Source organism: Onychostruthus taczanowskii, unplaced genomic scaffold (assembly GCF_017590055.1).
Source record: "Onychostruthus taczanowskii isolate IOZ18803 unplaced genomic scaffold, ASM1759005v1 scaffold33, whole genome shotgun sequence".
NCBI lineage: Eukaryota > Metazoa > Chordata > Aves > Passeriformes > Passeridae > Onychostruthus > Onychostruthus taczanowskii.
Genome location: NW_024500683.1, coordinates 1,069,146 through 1,086,378, shown reverse-complemented (window position 1 = coordinate 1,086,378; position 17,233 = coordinate 1,069,146). Strand labels below are relative to the sequence as shown.

The 17,233-nt window shown below is 40.6% G+C and overlaps 1 protein-coding gene across 5 annotated transcripts in view; it reads right to left on the bottom strand.

Moving 5' to 3' along the window:
• Positions 1-17,233, bottom strand: part of FILIP1 (filamin A interacting protein 1) — a 101,529-nt gene that overhangs the window by 43,819 nt on the left and 40,477 nt on the right. For all 5 annotated transcript variants that reach the window (XM_041410565.1, XM_041410564.1, XM_041410569.1 and 2 more), the window contains one exon: positions 15,444-15,722. In XM_041410565.1, coding sequence (XP_041266499.1) covers positions 15,444-15,716 — 273 coding nt within the window. In that variant the 5' untranslated portion in view covers positions 15,717-15,722. The remainder of the gene's footprint in view (positions 1-15,443; positions 15,723-17,233) is intronic.

Here is a 17,233-nt window from a genome sequence, read left to right as displayed (position 1 = left end):
AATGAACTAATTTGGTATCCTGCTGTGTGCTTCCCAGCAGGAGCCCTGTGCCATAGGCATGCTCAGGGAGAGCACTGTGCAAAGGGAGCACCAACACAGAGGGATGGCGATGAGGGACCAGCTCCCTTCTACCCTCTGCACCAAGGGACACAACCAACCATGTTGAAACATCTTATTGTTTTGATTCTGTGCACACAAAACTTCATGCCCCACACAGCCCTTTCCTCAGGGACAGGCACACCTCAGTCCCTGTTTGGGAGGAGGATGAGTTCATTCTCTCACGTTGGATCTGTTGGGCCCCAGACAGCATAATTAAACACTGGCAGGGCTGGGCAGAGCAGAGACAGCTCAGGATTTAACACTGTGAATAGGCAGAGCAAAAGGCTGGACTCCAGTCCCTGCAATGGTTATTTGATACAGAAATAGCTGTGGAGGCAGCTGCTCTGCCCAGCAAGTGCCCCAGCCCCTGTTCAGTTGTGCACTGCCTGACTTTCCTTCAGGCCTCATTAGTCTGTCATCACTCACTGTTAAAATTGAGCAACTTTAGCACAAGGGGGTAGGAATAAGAGCCCCTGAAACAGCTAATAATGTCCCTGCTAACTGAGAAAGGCTTCCGGATGCTGCAGGTTTGGGACCCCCAAAAGCCAGAGGGAATCAAGCCAGCGGGAGCCAAGCCAGGGGAATGGATGATGCTGAGTGGAGAAACTGACACTCCAAGAAGGAAAATAGATGCCCAAGCTCAGTTCAGAACTTTGAAGAAAAAAACCCATTCATTGCTTCCTCTATGAGGGGAAGCAGTGACATACCCAAGGGAACAGGGTAGGACAGTCAGCACTGAACACCCCTTGCTGCAGCCCATGGGGAGGGTACCTAGCCCAGAATCAGGCTGGGTGGCACCATGCCCAGTAGCACAGTCAGCTGCCCTGTCCTGTACCCTTCTTGGGTACCCCACACTGCTGGCCCTTGGGATTTGGATGGCATTAATGTGGCAGGCTGCCTTTTGCCTTTTCTGGGTTCAGCCATTTTTCCTGTCCTTATCTTTTCCAGGGTATTGGTTAATTCACCAAGTACTTTGTTTCAGTTGTGATAACAGCTTGTGAAAAACAGATGACAAACAGACACACAGGTTGCTAGGAAGCACTGGACCAAAAAGGGAACCTAATGCTAATAATAAACTGGAGACAAATTTGCTTTTATTTGGTCAGAAACAAGCTCCATCACAGGGAGATTCTGAAGGGCAGCTAACCTAGGTCAGAGAGAAATCCAGGCAACATCCATCAGCCTCAGGATTTGTGAATTCCAGTTAGTCTCTCTGAAACTCCTCAGGGTAATATAGAGGGAAGGAGCTGAAAGAGCATGCCGGTGTATCTTGTGATTTCATATTTCTCCAGATGACCAATTTTCCCCTGAAACAACTAGAAGAGAGGTCAGAGAGAGATGTTTTCTTCCAATGTATAGTGATCTGCAGGAAACAGACCATTTTCAGAAAACAAGTCAGAATAATCCTGCAGAGGAGCACTGAGGCTCCTTCAATATTAATACCTGTGAAGAGGCATGAGAGGCTCAAAGTGGGGGTCCCTAGCTAAGAAGAGGGGACTTTGCTGGCAAGCTGTTTCTACTGATGGACATATACTGCTGGTGCCTCTCTTGCCCCAAAGCACAAAGCTGTTTTGCATAAATGGTAAGCTAGGAGACAAACACAAGGAAGCTATTTCAAACTGCAAGTAAACTTGCGTATAAATCCCAGAGAACAGTTTTTAGCTGATTTGGTAGATGTTTGGCACAGGCAAATAATCTCTCAAGTCCTGCTTTTTTTTTTTGTTTGTTTTGTTGGTGCTGTGAGGAGAAAGAGCATCCAGGCTTGAGAAGACTGCGTATTGCAACAGCTTATAACACAATGAAACTTATTTGCAAAAGTCCAGAAGACTGCAATTAGTCAGAGAAGCTCTTTAAAGTCAAAATACAGAATTTTAAAAATTGACTTTTATTAGTTTTTCGTTACTTCAATTTTCCTACAGAAAACACTGAGCTACCTTCTGTCTATACTGTTAAGATTGTGAGTTCTTGAAAATAAAGATACCTTTCCATTAATAAAGTGTCCCAAGTACCAGATTCTCTAAGCAGTAGGAGCAATAAAGATAGATTAAAGATGTGCTCATTTAACTCCTTCGGTTGCTCCTGCTTATAGAAGAACTGCAAAGTTGAGCTATGTCTAAGCTTGTTTTATGCTTACTGGAGGTGTCAAAATATAAAGGCTGATGACCTCAGTTCTTGAGTACGCCCATGGAGGGCCTGAGGTGCTGTGGAGGACTGCTGTCCCACAAAAATTTGCCTGCTCTCTTTTCCCTCCCCTCTATTCCTCACTCATGAGTGCATTTACCAACGAGGTGGGGTCTGCATTACTACCTGGGAAATCCAAGACAATGCTCCCCTTCTCTCATAGTGCACATTGCTTGCCCAGATGGAAGGCTGACGTGAGCCCACTCCTCACAGGGCTACCCTGAAACACTCAATTTTTGGCAGAATAAAGTAGAAGGACTTTGTTTTGCTCACCGACTTGAGTGGAGCAGGGGGCCATGCTCCAAACCTCGCTTTACTACACGCCTAGTAAAATATTTAAAAGATATAGAAAGGATGTAAAGAGGTTCCTGCATAAAATTGAAACCATCTAGGAAACAATAGCATGACTCTGCTGCTTGTAAAAGGGGTCCGGCAGCCTAGCAACCAGATTCTCGGTCAATGGAAAGACTGTTACACGAGCTGGGCGTTCAGACGCGCTTCTTCCTCATGCCCTGCCCTGCCAATTTACTACAGCCCTCTCTCCCCATTCCCACAGTCTTTGGCCTCTCCCATGAGCCTGCTGACAAAACTCAGCACCCACTAAACAGGGAATTTTTGCCACAGGCCGTTTGTCACCTGGGAAATGGGACTGAACTGATCAAACTCGTTTCATATAAGGCATCTAGTAAATCGGGGGGAAAAAATCAGTTGTATTCAAGATGGGTTGAATGGAGCCGAAGTGATCACTGCCAGTTAGGAGTAAAACCCAACTCAGGATCATTTGCCAGTACGTCCTAAACTCTTGTCCTGATTTTTTTTCCTAAGTAGCCTTCCTGTAAATTCATAGTTTGTCTCTCTCAAAATCAGTTACTGGTAATTTCATAGCTCCACGTTTGGAGGCATCTAACTATTTTACACCTAACTACTTTAGAGAAATCTCAATATTTCAGTAACATGATGACAATCCTCTTAATTAGATGAAAGAAGTTGTGAAAATTCAGGATCAGGAGTAGCGTTTACAAGAAATGCAATTATGTAATATTTTAGCTACCTGGTATTTCCAGTTTTTGAATATTTCTTTTCCGGTTATGAAGACACTTTATTATACCTACACAAGGAAGTGCACTAAGTAGCAGATGTTTAATACTTATGAAGCTGTATTTTTCTTGCCAGTGATTAATGACAAAAAATAGCTATGAAACCACAGACAGGAACTTTTACTTCTACTTGTGTTGTTGTTCCTTGCATTGCACACAGTTCAGGTTATTTATAGCACAACAGCTGCTCTGTTCAGCATCCGAAACTAGATAAGGTCACAGGTTATCCATGTAATGTTGGGGTCTTACCAGTGACTGATTTTCTAAATGCCAGTGGGCTTTACAAATATTTCACCTAGAGTTAATAAACATCACACTCAAGGCATCCAGAGGGAGATCAGGAGAATGTTCTCACACTGCTTTCCACACTATCCAGAACATGATGTGTTGCCATCAAGGCAGGAATAGCCTTATTTCTGAAAAGTTCCATTACAGACCTCAGAAACTGGATATCACTAGCTTAGCTAGCTGATTTTAATGAAAGAAAGCACCTTCAAGCAGGGGTACTCAAACACCTGTATCTGAAAATCTTTCCTAACTCTAATCCACTAGTCCCTGTTTAAGACCAGTAACTTCCCTTTGTTCTTATCTTAGGAGGAAACAAAAATCATTAAAAGGGAAGTGTACTTTCTTAATTTTGTCTCATAATACTATAAATATGTATTCAGATCAACATAAAAACTACTCCTGACAGCTGGAATGACACCTTTGTTAAAGTCCTGATTGCTCACTCTACCCTTCATCCTGCTACAATGACTCGGTAGCAATTTGCCTTCCAGAACAGTTGTACTTATTGTACAAAGCATGTTTCAAATCAGGGAAGTTAGATGCTCTGTAGCATACTGCATCACACAAAGATCTTTTTGCCAAAAACTCAGTAATTTTTTTTTTTTACTGCATCACACAAAGATCTTTTTGCCAAAAACTCAGTAAATTTTTTTTTCTTATATACCAGATATCTGAAGTAGCCTTGTTTGTATCACTCACTCAGTGATGCTAGCCATGCAAAATGCCAACTAATTTACATAAAATCATAGAATCATAGAAGTCCTGAGTTGCAAGGCACTGACACAGAAAATTAAATCCAAATCCTGGCCCTGCACAGGGCAGCCCTGAGAATCACGTGTGTCTTGAGAGTATTGTCCAAACACTTGAACGCTGTTAGGCTGGTGCTGTGACCACTCCCCTGGGGGGCCTGTTCCAGTCCCCAAACACCCTTTGAGTGAAAAAACCTTTTCCTGATATCCAACCTAAACCTCCCCTGACACAACTTCAGGCCATTACCTCAGGTCCTGTCTCTGGTCACCACAGAGCAGAGATCAGAGCCTGCCCCTCCTCTTCCCCTCACGAGGAAGCTGTAACTGCAGCGAGGTCTCCCCTCAGTCTCCTCCGGATGGAACAAACCAAGGGACTCCAGCTGCTGCTCTATGGTTTCCCCTCTAAACCCTTCACCATCTTCACAGCTGTCTTTTGGACATGCTCTAATAGCTTTATATCTTTCTTATATTGTGGCACCAAAACTACACACTCGAGTCAAAGTAAGGCTATCGGGGTTTTTTGTAAGGAAGACTTTATGTACAGCAAAGTTTTTTTACACCTTTCATCTTAGCTTAATTTCCTAATACTTGAAACTGTGGATTTCACTTGCATGAATTTCTTTTAACTTTTCTGTATTCAAGTCTAGGTACATGATTTACTCTGGAGGTAGATATTACTTCAGTGATGAAAAGTGACCATCGTTGATTTTGTACAAAGGGTAAGTGAAATATATATCCAGAAATACAAATAATCCCTCATGACCCTGAGGATGTTGAACAGAACTGCCCTGTCTTCTCCACACGATGCAGAACTTTCTGGCCTTGTATGATGCCTTTTGAGCTCTACACTGTATTTAATTTTATTGTGTTTTATCTTGTGATAGCTCAGAAAGCTCTTCTAAAATCAATACTGGAGAAGAGGCACATGATAGACTAGCTCAGCCACTGCATAAATCTTCTGAAGTGGCTCCAGAAGAATTACATCAGAAATTAATTTGGCCTCTTATGTTTGAAAAAGTCCCTGCTAAAGATTGCAGAGCTGAGGAGAAGCAGCACTGAGCAATGTATTGCTTCTTCCAGCAAGCTATGAAACAGATCAAATGAGCACTAGAAGACATCTGTCTGTTATTTCCTGCCCACACAGCTTTGTTCTGCTTTATTGCCAGAGCGCTCCATGGATGATGTCACTTTTTTCTGAAGAAAACAGGCCACCAGAGCCTTTCACTGACATAATTAATTATCTGTAGTCTGGGCCACAGCCAGCAAAATTCCCATGGCAAGACCCTGAGAAGTATTAACTCCACACTGCTTGATGTTTTCAGAATTATTATGGTCTGGGATACCCTGTCTTGTCTTTTCACACTGAAAGAGTGCTTTGCTTTATGTTATCAAGCCGTGGGGCAGTTACTGCAGCATATAGAATTACAGTGTCATGATCCAGTCAGCACAGAGACACCAAGGCAAGGGGTCACTGTCAAGTTATGTGCGTGACTCTGCATGTTGGGATGTGTTCTACATGCTCCAGCAATGCCTCACAATGGCTAAACCCACTGTTTTGGGTTTGCTGTATCCAGTCATAGAGTTTTTGTCTCAGCCAACATTAACTGTATAGTATTTTTCACATGGCCTGAAGCCCAGCAGCAAGCAGGAGCCACAGACTGATCCAAGTAGCCATCAAGTTGCCGTGTTCCTTTTGTAACCAGAACTTATTTTGTGATCCATTAAAAGCACTTTAGGAGAGGAAAAGAAAAGTGACTAATGAAAGGGCAATAAAAGGAAAAGCATTTATTTTCCTCTTTCTTCTCTTATCATCTGGCCCTATTAGTAAGTCTGGACTAAGATACAAGAGACCCATGGATCGTGAACCTCTTTCTTATGCTTCACACATAAAATTAACCTCACCATGCTCCAATTTTCATTCCATAAAAGAAATAATATTTCTAATGAATGAGATTTAATTTCAAAGTATATAGCAGATCTAGATATGCTGTGAATGCTACAAAAAATGTGGCACTCTGGCATCAATATCAGTGTTCTCCTATTAACTTCTCCCCATTTGTTAAATTTTATTTTCTCCAGGTACAGGTTCTTCTGTACTGTCATCCAATTTGTTGAAATCCATTAGAAACTAAAAAGTACCTTCATTAGATGTGTAACTCATCTTGTCTAAATTGCTCTTTGCAAGTGCTACATTGGCAGTATAAGAACAGAAGCATCTGAAATTAGGTGCTCTGACTTGAATTTCAGGGATGCACTTCAAGCTGCTGCTGGGAGTACCCTGTCTCCAAGAGGAACAAATCAGCCCAGGCTTTTTTTTTTTTTTTCCCACAGTGATCTTACTGCCTTCTGGCAGGAACAAGCACACAAGGAGCAGGATGGAGCAAGACAAGTCGGAGCCAGCAGGGCTGTAACCACCAGGATGATGAAGTCAGAGGCATTCCTTCTGCCTCCTCTGTGGAGACAGGAGCATGTGGGACACTAACAGACCTAAGTCTGTGTACATGTCTGATAAACTGTATACACAACTTTCTCTTGTCCAAGCATTTTGTTGGCTTCAACAAGATGGTTTTGAGTACTCTGTGCTGCTAAATGTGCATCCAAGTTACTGGTGGCTGATGAATGGGCAAGAGCAGTAGGATGCATTACAGCAAGCACTCTCCAGCACAACCAATTATTTGAACGGAGGAGCTGTCAGAGGAAATGAGGGAAGTGGCCAAACTCTGAGTGTGAACCAACTAGGGTGGGTGGGCAGTGAAAGGCGCAGGGTGAGAGCTCCCAGCCATGACCATGATGCCCTCAGTTGTCTCCAAAATCCCCTGATTCCCCCACAATGTCTATCCTTCTCTTTGCCTTCCCCAAGCCCCACTTGGGGACATCCTTTCCCCTCTCTATTCTCCCACTACATTTCCAAGAATGACTCTGAAGCCCTTCAAAATGCTGTTTTACATGAACTGCTAAGATTGCCTGAGACAAAAATAGGGAATTGGGGTTTCATAGTCACATCAATATTTCTGGTTTTGATTTGTTTAATCTTGAAGGTGACAAATGTCTGGAAGTTACCATGCAACTGTATTTCAGTTAGTTCAGTTCCACTCATTTTCCTGGCATGGAAGAGTTGACGCTAATTTTTTGCAAAGAAAACCAATAATTTCCAGGATAAGAAAGACATCACTTGCAAAATCCAAACCCTTCCTGCCTCAGGAAAGGATTTCCCTTCATAGTGCCTCCCTCGGCAGTGCATCATTTTGGGTGCCACATCTGCCCAGCCCTCTGAAATAAGTCAGAGTTTACTTCATTTTGGACATGACACAAACACTCAAGGCAGCAGTTTTGTAAGATGTGGCAAGACACAGGATGTTCAGTAGGACCTGCAGTTTTCCATGTGAAAATGTTACATTTCTCTCACTTTAGCCAGCCAATAGGTGGAGCCTTTAACCCTAGAAACAAGACATTTTCTCAGCCCTGTTATCACAATTATTATGTAAAGATTTATATTTGCATTTATTAAAGCTTGTTTTGGATGAGAAATAATCTGTTTTGCTCTCAAGAGCTTATCTGATCCTCAGCTAGAGGATATCGGACAAAAACTTAATAAACACAGAACCGGGGCAGCAAAGTTAATAAAAACAGGTTCATCTACCACTGCAATGTTAAATTAACAAGTGGTGACTCAGAGTACTGGACAGCATTATGACACATAAGACATATGCTCATTGCAAGCTCTCCAAAGAATCCCAGATATTTTAAAGCCAGAAAGCTCATGCATTTAACATTGATTGCAAAATGACCAGCCATGTGCTCTCCCACAGAGTGAACTTTCAAGAAAAATGAGAAAAGATACAAACTTCTTCATTACTGTTCCACTGAATATACAATTTCTAGTAAGTAAATATAAAGAAAAAGAAAAAGAAAAATATATAGTCAAATTATATCATTATTTAAAACTAATTTTTAGAAGTTTGCAAGAGAGGATCAGTTTGGAAAAAGATCAAAACTTAAAAAGCTGGTTGTGGGCAATTCTGTTTTGTTTTGTACAGAAGACCAAGAATTTTGGGGAAAAAACCCCAAGCTGTTCATACTCTTCCTTCCACTCTATATGAGATGTTCAATGGATCAGAGACACTTGCCAATTATTCCTCTCTCTTCTGATCCTTCAAGCCTAACTAACACAACAGGTACAGCTCTGTTAAGTACAGCTCAGGCATTACTAGAGAAGGATGTTAAAATATCTTTGTGAAAGAGGTCTTCAGCCTACAGCTGTCCAATGACAGTGACATTTTACTGAGGATCATTACTTTGAAAAGCATATGTGTAATTCTAAAGCAATTTTAGTACCGAAGAGATGGATGGCTATCATCCCTAGAGTTGATAGTACCTCTGCCCTTTATTTCAGATGGAGCAGGAAATTACCTAAATAGCACAATTTAACTATATTTCAGTATACTGTCTTACCTTTGGGTTTTTTTGGGGGCTTTTTTTGGTTTTTTTTTTTTTGGGTTTTTGTTTGTTTGTTTGTTGGTTTTTTGGGTTTGGTTTTGTTTTTTTTTTTCACAAAACAGACAGGTTCTATTTTAAAATTGATGATTTTGGGACTTGCTAGACAAGTTCTTCTTACCTCCTATGGTATGTTCTGCACTTTGCACAGCAGCAAATGCAAGCTACAGAAAAGAAACCATACTATTCTGGGCAAAATTAATCTCTGGTTATAAATTATTCAATAAAAATAGAAGAGAGCATCTGTGGTCTGATTTTTTTTTTTCTTTGTGCTCCAAACACATTCTTTACCAGGAAAACACAAACAAATCAGGGGTCAGTAAGAAGGGAGAGAAGTTTTTTACTCATTGTACTGATATGCCAGACATTTTTAGGGTTGGTTTTTAGGCTCTTATTTTGCCACGCTGTGGATACCATCTATCCCTTCATTTTCTTGTCTTTTGTGTGCCCACTTGCCCTGTGTGTCTAGCTTGGCTCCATTTATCTCTGTTGTATTCCCCTTTTGCTTACACTCTTTTTCTTCTATTGCCCAGCCTCTTTCCCCTCATTCCATTCTGCTTAAGTCACCTCTGCCTCCTCACATTAACCCTATCTTCTCTTTTTCCCTGTAGCTCTGTACTTGCCAAGGTTTTTCCCATGGGGAATTTGTATTTCATCAATGATAATCAATGCTCATAAATCCTAAATTATTTCAATTCAACCAACAAGACTTCACAGATCCCTTGCATGCACTTTTCTCTAGCTTTACCTATTCTTTCTGCCTTGGCTCATCTGCTGCTTGTTAATCTGTGTTATTTTGCTAATGACCCTTTGAAAACTCCTTCTCTTCACTGCTTTCTCTGGTGCCAAGGCAACTTGCCCCAGATTTCTCTTCTGATTTCTGTTCCTGCACAATAAACACATCTGTTTTCTACCCACCTATCTATCCCACATTCCTCACTTCAGCTTTCAGGCAGATCCATCAAGAGTATTAAAAAAAGGGACCAAAATAAAATATAGACGTTTGTACAGTGTTTTTAACTGAACAACTAGGTGGCTCTCCCAGTGTGGTTACAATATCTTGGAAAAGTCAATACAAAAGCAGTTTGAGGCATTACACACAAGTTTACACATTGCAGCAAGAGGAAAAGGAGAGAAAAACACCACAACCACAGCTACAGAGTAAAATTTTCTTGCTTATACTAGTCAGACTGACAGGTGATGGGAAGGCCAAGTAATGCCATGCCTTAAGAGAAAGGCAAGTATGAAACCAAAGGCACGAGGCACTGGGAGCTCTCTCCTACAGCAAACACCATGTGCAGCTCCAGCTCCAGACCCCGGGAAGGTGAACCCGGGGTGGAAGTGCTGCTGGTCCAGGGATGGTGAGGACATGGAAAGCCTGTTTTGCCAGAGGAAATGGAAAGGATGTGGCATGGCAGCACAGCAAAAGCAAAGGCTCAGAGGATGCAAGGATGCTGCCTACAAACACATCAGGCATTAAAGGCAGGAGGGACAGAGGTGTGTTTCAAAGCAGGATCACTGTACAGCAGAGTTTCATAAAGGCTTCACTAGACATAATTAAAATTGGGAGAAATCAGATAAACATTAAAGATTTTCTGTTCTGGGACTATTTTCCAATAGGAGTAGGCAAAGTAAACAACCTACTTCATCTTAAAACACGGCTAACTAAGTTAAAAACTAAGGTTAAAGGAAGCATTTGCCTAAAAAATTACATTATGGGATTTGATATACAATAGATCTTCTACAATTTTATCTCCAGAATTCTCAGGTCAGTCAATACATCTGCAGTATTAGGATGAGGGAAGCCTGAGCTGGGAAGTGACAAAAAAGTAGAGTAAGATAAAAGGTCACAACCAGAAAAATAAAGAAGGGAAGTAAAATGAATAGGGAAATTTAGATCTTAGGAAAAAGAGCTGAACAGAGCAATTATAGAATAAAAAGTATTATATAATATGTAACTCTGCAAAAGGGAAAGAAAGTAGAAAGCAGAAAGATGGCAACAGTAAAGGATTTTCCTTTCCTTTTCATTTACAAAGCATAGTTTTCTGCTAGAAAGACAGACAAAAAATACTAAAATATTTTTAAAACGTTAAAATGCAATGAGTAGTTTATCACCTATACACATTGAGTTAATTGACTTTGTTGAGAGAGAGGATTTTCCTGGTGGCAGGATGTGCAGCCACTGACACCAAAGTGTTTCATAAGGACCTTACCAGAGAGAACAAAACACAAAGTCCTCTGCTACCCTGTCCCTGATCCTCCCAGATTGAAAGTCTTGCAGTCCACCTGAAGGTGAGCTCCTCTGTCTCTGTTGGAGGAGAGATCTCCTTCCCTGTCTTGTTTCAGCCACCAGCAACCAGCCTCCCACACCTGCCCTTCAACAAGCTATTGCTCTGGCACCTCCTGTAAGCACTCAAATGAACCATTAAATGCAGTCTTGATTAAATACTTGTAAGGAAGGGATTTCTTAAATAACAGTGTGATTTGGTCTCTCCCTTTGAACCAGGGATGCTATATAAATAGGTTTACCTCTGAATATCCGCTACACAATGTTTCCCTTCAAATATCAAACAAAACCCAACCCAGTGTTACATTAGACAGTTGGAAGTCTGAGGACTTGTCAGAAACTGTCTTGTGATTAATTTATACATCCCTTGTATATTACACACACTGTTCCTCGGGACATCACATTTCACATATTGCCCATCTGCACCCTCAGGTCTGCAACAGAGGAGATGTGCAGCTGACAACTTAACTTGCATTTCCTTTACACCCCATGGCTGCATGGCTTCGAGGAGCTCTGCTCCCCAACAGTGTCAGGCTCGCAGGAAACCTTTCCCTCAGCCCTAAAGCATGCAAGGGACTCGACAGCAATGAGGGGCTGAGCTGCCGGGGATCAATGCCACGTTGGCACTGGAGAAAGGCAGTAAAACATGGGCTATAAGAAAGACCTTGAGTGGAAAAGTTGCTCCTTTTTGAATTGGTGTGAAATACTGGAAACTGTCTCCCAAGCTTAAATTGTTCTCCAGCAATTGGCACAGAATCTGGATAAGAAATTATTTTTCTTGAAAACCCAAATGATTTGTAGTGGGATTCTGTCTTCATAAATATTCTTTTATTATTGTGGCTTTTTTCCCCAAACACGCAATAAAGGAGTGAGTCGTAAACATGTAGGAATACTGCTCCTCATTTCCTTTTGGGCCCCCAATCAGGAAATGTTGAAAATCAGTGTTGGTATTGCTGAAGATTAATGGCTGCTGCTCAGAAACCATACAGAAAGGGAATATATTCCTGCCAGGACAAATACATAGGCCACTGGACAAAAATCTGTGAACCACAGATAGTATTATATCATCATTGTAAAGATCCACACTGCCTGTCTTGCTCTGTAATTAATAATATTCACATGTGGGTTTGACTGAAATCACTGTAACAACCAGGCAAATTAATACCAGGACTTCATGGTCCAATTTAATCTAACAGCATTTGAAGTTTTCTTTTCAAATCAGCTTTGCAGTATTTAAAAATTAGATTTTTTTTTCCCAGGTATAAGAAGCAATCCTTCATGGGTTTTTTGCCACTATATGTTCAATATGGGTTTAAAGACCATGTAATCACTACTTTTTTTATATGAGCAGTTAGATCTCACAAGAGAAAATACACTCCACTGAGCTGTAGGGACATTAAAATAAATCCCTGTCATCAGTTCATTTGCTTCCTACTCTCCTTCAGAGAGGCTGTACTTAAGAGCTCTCCTGCCATGTATATTGGGACACATTCTCATCACCACAGCTTCTGTAAACTTTTTCTTCCCTTTTGTTTTCTTACAAAATAAGGCATAGACTATGGTGACCTCAGATGTTCGTGAAAAGCTTTCCTTCTCTATATTCAGTAAGTGTACAGGGTCCAGCCTGGAAACACAAAGACAGGCACAGCTGAGTCCAACTTGGTTCTAGAAGCTAAAGCACAAGCAAGCTACCTAAGGGTATTATAATTTTAAAAACCAATCAAGGTAAAAATGAGGACATAAACATAATTTCCAGGGCATCTGTCCATGGTTTTCTGGCACGTTTGACTTCAAAATGAAGAGCTGGGTCATCAAGTTGTGAAGTATGTGCTCAATATTGATACCAAGATCAGTGTGGGATGGGTCTCTGTTGTCAGATGTTAGCTCACTGTTTGAGGGTTCCAAGCCAGTGTCACCCTGGTGGCATGGGCACAAAATGCCCCCTGCTCATGGCTGAGTAAACAATTATGGTATTTTATCCCATTTTTTTAAATTTAGAAAATAATGCATCTCCCTACAGGTACAGCCTGATGTTATTCTCAAAACAAATTCTTCTTACATATGCCGAGATAATGTTTGCTTTGTCAGTATTGAAATGGCTTCAAAGTAAACCGTAATATGATTTGTCAGTCCAACAAAATGCCAGCCAGCCACCAGAGATGTCTGAAAAGATCTGAAAATAAAAAGCCATGAAATGACTCAGTGCATTAGGTCACTGTGACAGCCAGGAGGTAATACCAGAGTATTTACTTTGGCTGGAGCTTTCCTTGGCTCATCTTCCTTTGTAGTGTTAAAGCCAGGCTCTCATCTCAAGCCAAAGTGCTGTAGCTTGCCCACTTCAGAAATGGGTCAACACAGGTACCAGGGAAAAAAACTAAAATGGGGGATTGGACATGAAATTAAAAACTTGTGTGGATTAAAAATAATTACTCTCTTCTCTGCCTGGCTGCAAGGAACAGAAGAACAGACACACTCCACAGCTACCAGTGTGGGTGTCCCCATACCCTCCTGTCATGCCAGGAAGCTTCAGAAGTGCCTGACATCTCTTTGGGGTCTGTATGCATTAAAACCCCAGGATCTCTTCCCATCATCCCCATAGGGAAAATGAGAACATGGGCAGTCCTTCAAAGGTTGTGTAACTACCCCACAAAGTAAAAGACTATGGTGAAGAACAGGAGAATTACTCAAGCAATAAAGACCACATTTATTGCCACACAGGAAACATTAGTGACTTTCTTCACCTCTCCTTTCCAGACCACAAAGGTGACTTCAGGGTAAATCTTTGTGAACAACATGAGCATGATACATTTCTGTTGAGGTTTGGCTCTGTTCACCACAGAAGCTGCACGCTAGCTCCATCTCTAAGGAAATTACATACACAAGATTTTTAATAAAGTCAAATGGAGCACAATAAAAATGGTTACTTTTCTGTAATGGTAATTTCTCTTTTCCTCTGCAAAATTGCATTCAACATATTTTCTTCCTCTTTTTCCCCTGCAGGTTTTCATTGTAAAATGACCATTCTCCATCTCTGGCAAAATTATTTATTTTGAATGCATACTTCTTGTAACTTGACAGTAGTTTCTGACAAACTAGAGGTGAATTATGTGCAGAAAAAGTGATAGTTAATGATACTTAGTGAGATGGAATCTCAGAGTTGTGCTAATGGTAACTCGTACCAAAGAAATTAACAGAACAATTGCTTCTTGTAATCAGATAAGATGGTAACAAGTTTAGCATTAAAGTAATAATGTTATGAATATGGGTTTCAGGGGAAAAGTAAAGCCTTCTATGAAAAGCTAAATAGTAATGGTTAATTGGAATAAAGGGATTAAGACAAAATATTTCACACAGGTCAGGTGGCTTTTTTCTGCTCGTCCATTGGTTCAGTGAAAAAGGTCACTAAAGTACAACCAAAAGAATGTATGATTTGAAAAGCAGTCCTACTACAAAAGGGGATAAGTTTGGAAAAGCCACAAGTCTTCATATTGACTTTTTGAAATACCACTTTTCAGCTTCTTATTTTGAAATTCTCTGGAGGCTCACACTACAGAGTTCAATGATGTATTAGCATTAAAGAGAATCTCAAAACTGGACAGACATTTGGGGACAAGGCAAGTGTAAAATTAGGCTGACTGCCATCAAGGACTTACTACTGAGCTGAATTAACCTGCAAACTAGGACAACTGAGAAAGCTTTCAAGCAAGCACTCCTCCAAGAAATAAAACTAATGGATCTTTGAAAGGCAAGGAATGTGCAAAGCACCGGACTCCTGAAAGCAGACAGGACAGGCAGAGCTTTGGCTGATGCCTCAGTAACATCTAAATATGCAGAAATTCCAGGAGACATCCTAAGTTCATTTTCAGTATTGCTGACTTGTATATTTGCCTCTTGAATATTTTCAATAATGATTGTATTTACATTCCCTATATTTACTTCCCTTCCCCCGCTCCCTTCTTCCCACCCACCACTGATTCCCCTGTGGTTGTTTTCAGCCTCACCTGCAGATCCATATTTGTTTGTCAGGTGTTTCTTTGACAGGTGTTTATAATTTATCTTGCTTGGGTAGCTGCAGTGGTAAATAAAGCATCACTTAAAACTATGACTGTTAAATACCAACTACCACTGCTCTCTCCTTGTGGTCTTTGCCTTTAATATGGATGTTCCTGTTAGTTGAGTCCTGTGCTTTGGACAGCCTAAAAATAGATAGGTAGATAGAAAATATGGTTTAGAAGATGTTTAATTTACCTGCAATTCTCCTTCCATTATACTGAGTAGTTTTATCAAGTCTTCTTTAGAAAGCTCTATGGACTTCTTGTTCTTTCGCTCACTAGGACCGGGTGATTTTGAGTGCCGTTTGACAGTTGCTGAAACCATGACCTCATCTTCCTTCCGATGAGGTTTGTTCTTTTTCTTGGCATCCTCCTGAAGTTTTTCATTCTCTGCATGGCTGATGACAGGCTTGGAACTGGAGAAGTGCCCGTTAGACGAGCTTTCTCCACCTTGGTTTCGGGACCTCATCCCTGCCTAGAAAGAAACAAACATAAAAGATGCATTTGTAAACAAAATTACTTACAAATAAGAAAGCCACAGTGGAAATACTGCCTGTGGTAAGAACAACAGTCTTCTAAAAACTGAAGAATACTGTCACGCTCAAGAGACTGTGGTAGAAAGCTCAACCATTTTAACAACTCTGTGTGTGGCAGAAAAAAAGTCCTGAGGTAAGGTTAGCCATCTTTTCCAGCAAGCCAAATGCTGATATGAGTTTAAATGTATGGAACCTAAAATTGATGTGGGACAACACGTTCCAATGTTTCCTTTTCTTCAGCTGCCATGTTGATAATTCACAATTCAACACTACAAAACAAAGCAGGTTGTCAAATAGATCTTATTTAACAAGTGGCTTACTTGAGAAACAGAAATGCAATTAAATTTTTGAAAAGCATATTGCTGGAGTAGAAATTCTGTATGAGAGTGGAGTGCCAAAGCATGACCAATGTCAGTCTGCTGTTTCTCTGAAATAAACAATGATTTTATTGCAGGTAACAGAGAAAAATGGAGAATGCAGAGTAAATCAGGTGGCAAATACTGCGCAGGGTTATTAGACAATAAGTTCCATAAAGGAAAGTTGAAAAGAAGTTTGAAAAATGAGCAAAAATGGTATGAAATCACTAACAGGTAAATGGACAATATCAACACACTCTCTCCAAAAGATTCAGGGTTTCTCCAAAGGTCTCATGGTTATTCAATGCTCACATTTCTGTCTTCTTAAGCACCTACATTGAGCCTTAGACTACGACAGCAAACATTCCTCAGCTCTGTCACTTGACCAAATGTACTGCTAAACTTTTATAGCAATAAATCTAATGAAAAATATTCCACTGCTTCCAAGTATTTCCTCTCATTTAAATTAATCTCTGGTATTAGTTTGCAGTTTGTTCATTAGTCAAAGGGATGCTTTTCAACATCAATAACATCACACACCCTGCTGATAAAGAGTTCAGAGCAGCAGTTCACTAGTGAGGGAGCAAAACCTAAAATACATTGACAAATTTAGCTTTGCTAAATTACACTGGGTCTGCAGTGGCTTGCCCACGTACTTGACTCAGGCCAGCATTATAAATCTCTTGCTGCAACTATCCTTGCACTTTTGTAGTTTCACACTCAGCATGAAGATTGTCTTTTTATTACAACTGGTTACTCATGTCCTCACTAATTCAGTGGAATTCATCCAGCAGCATAAATAGGGAGAGAATTAGACCCTATATTTTGGAGTGAGAGAGTTGCACAAAGAGATTCCTCGCATTGTAGGCCTGCTCTTATCCAAACAATATGTGATACAGGTATACAATGGCCTTTAGCTTCCTGAATGCTTATGCAGGGTGTTTTTCATCAAACAGTTTGGATTAAATACATGAATTACACTTTCTAAAAACAGATCTCCATTATAAGCATGAACAATACCTGAGAACCTCAGGAAATCTTTTAGGTTTCAGATTTATAATGGAAAAATAAACATAGTACTATGTTTCCTCTCA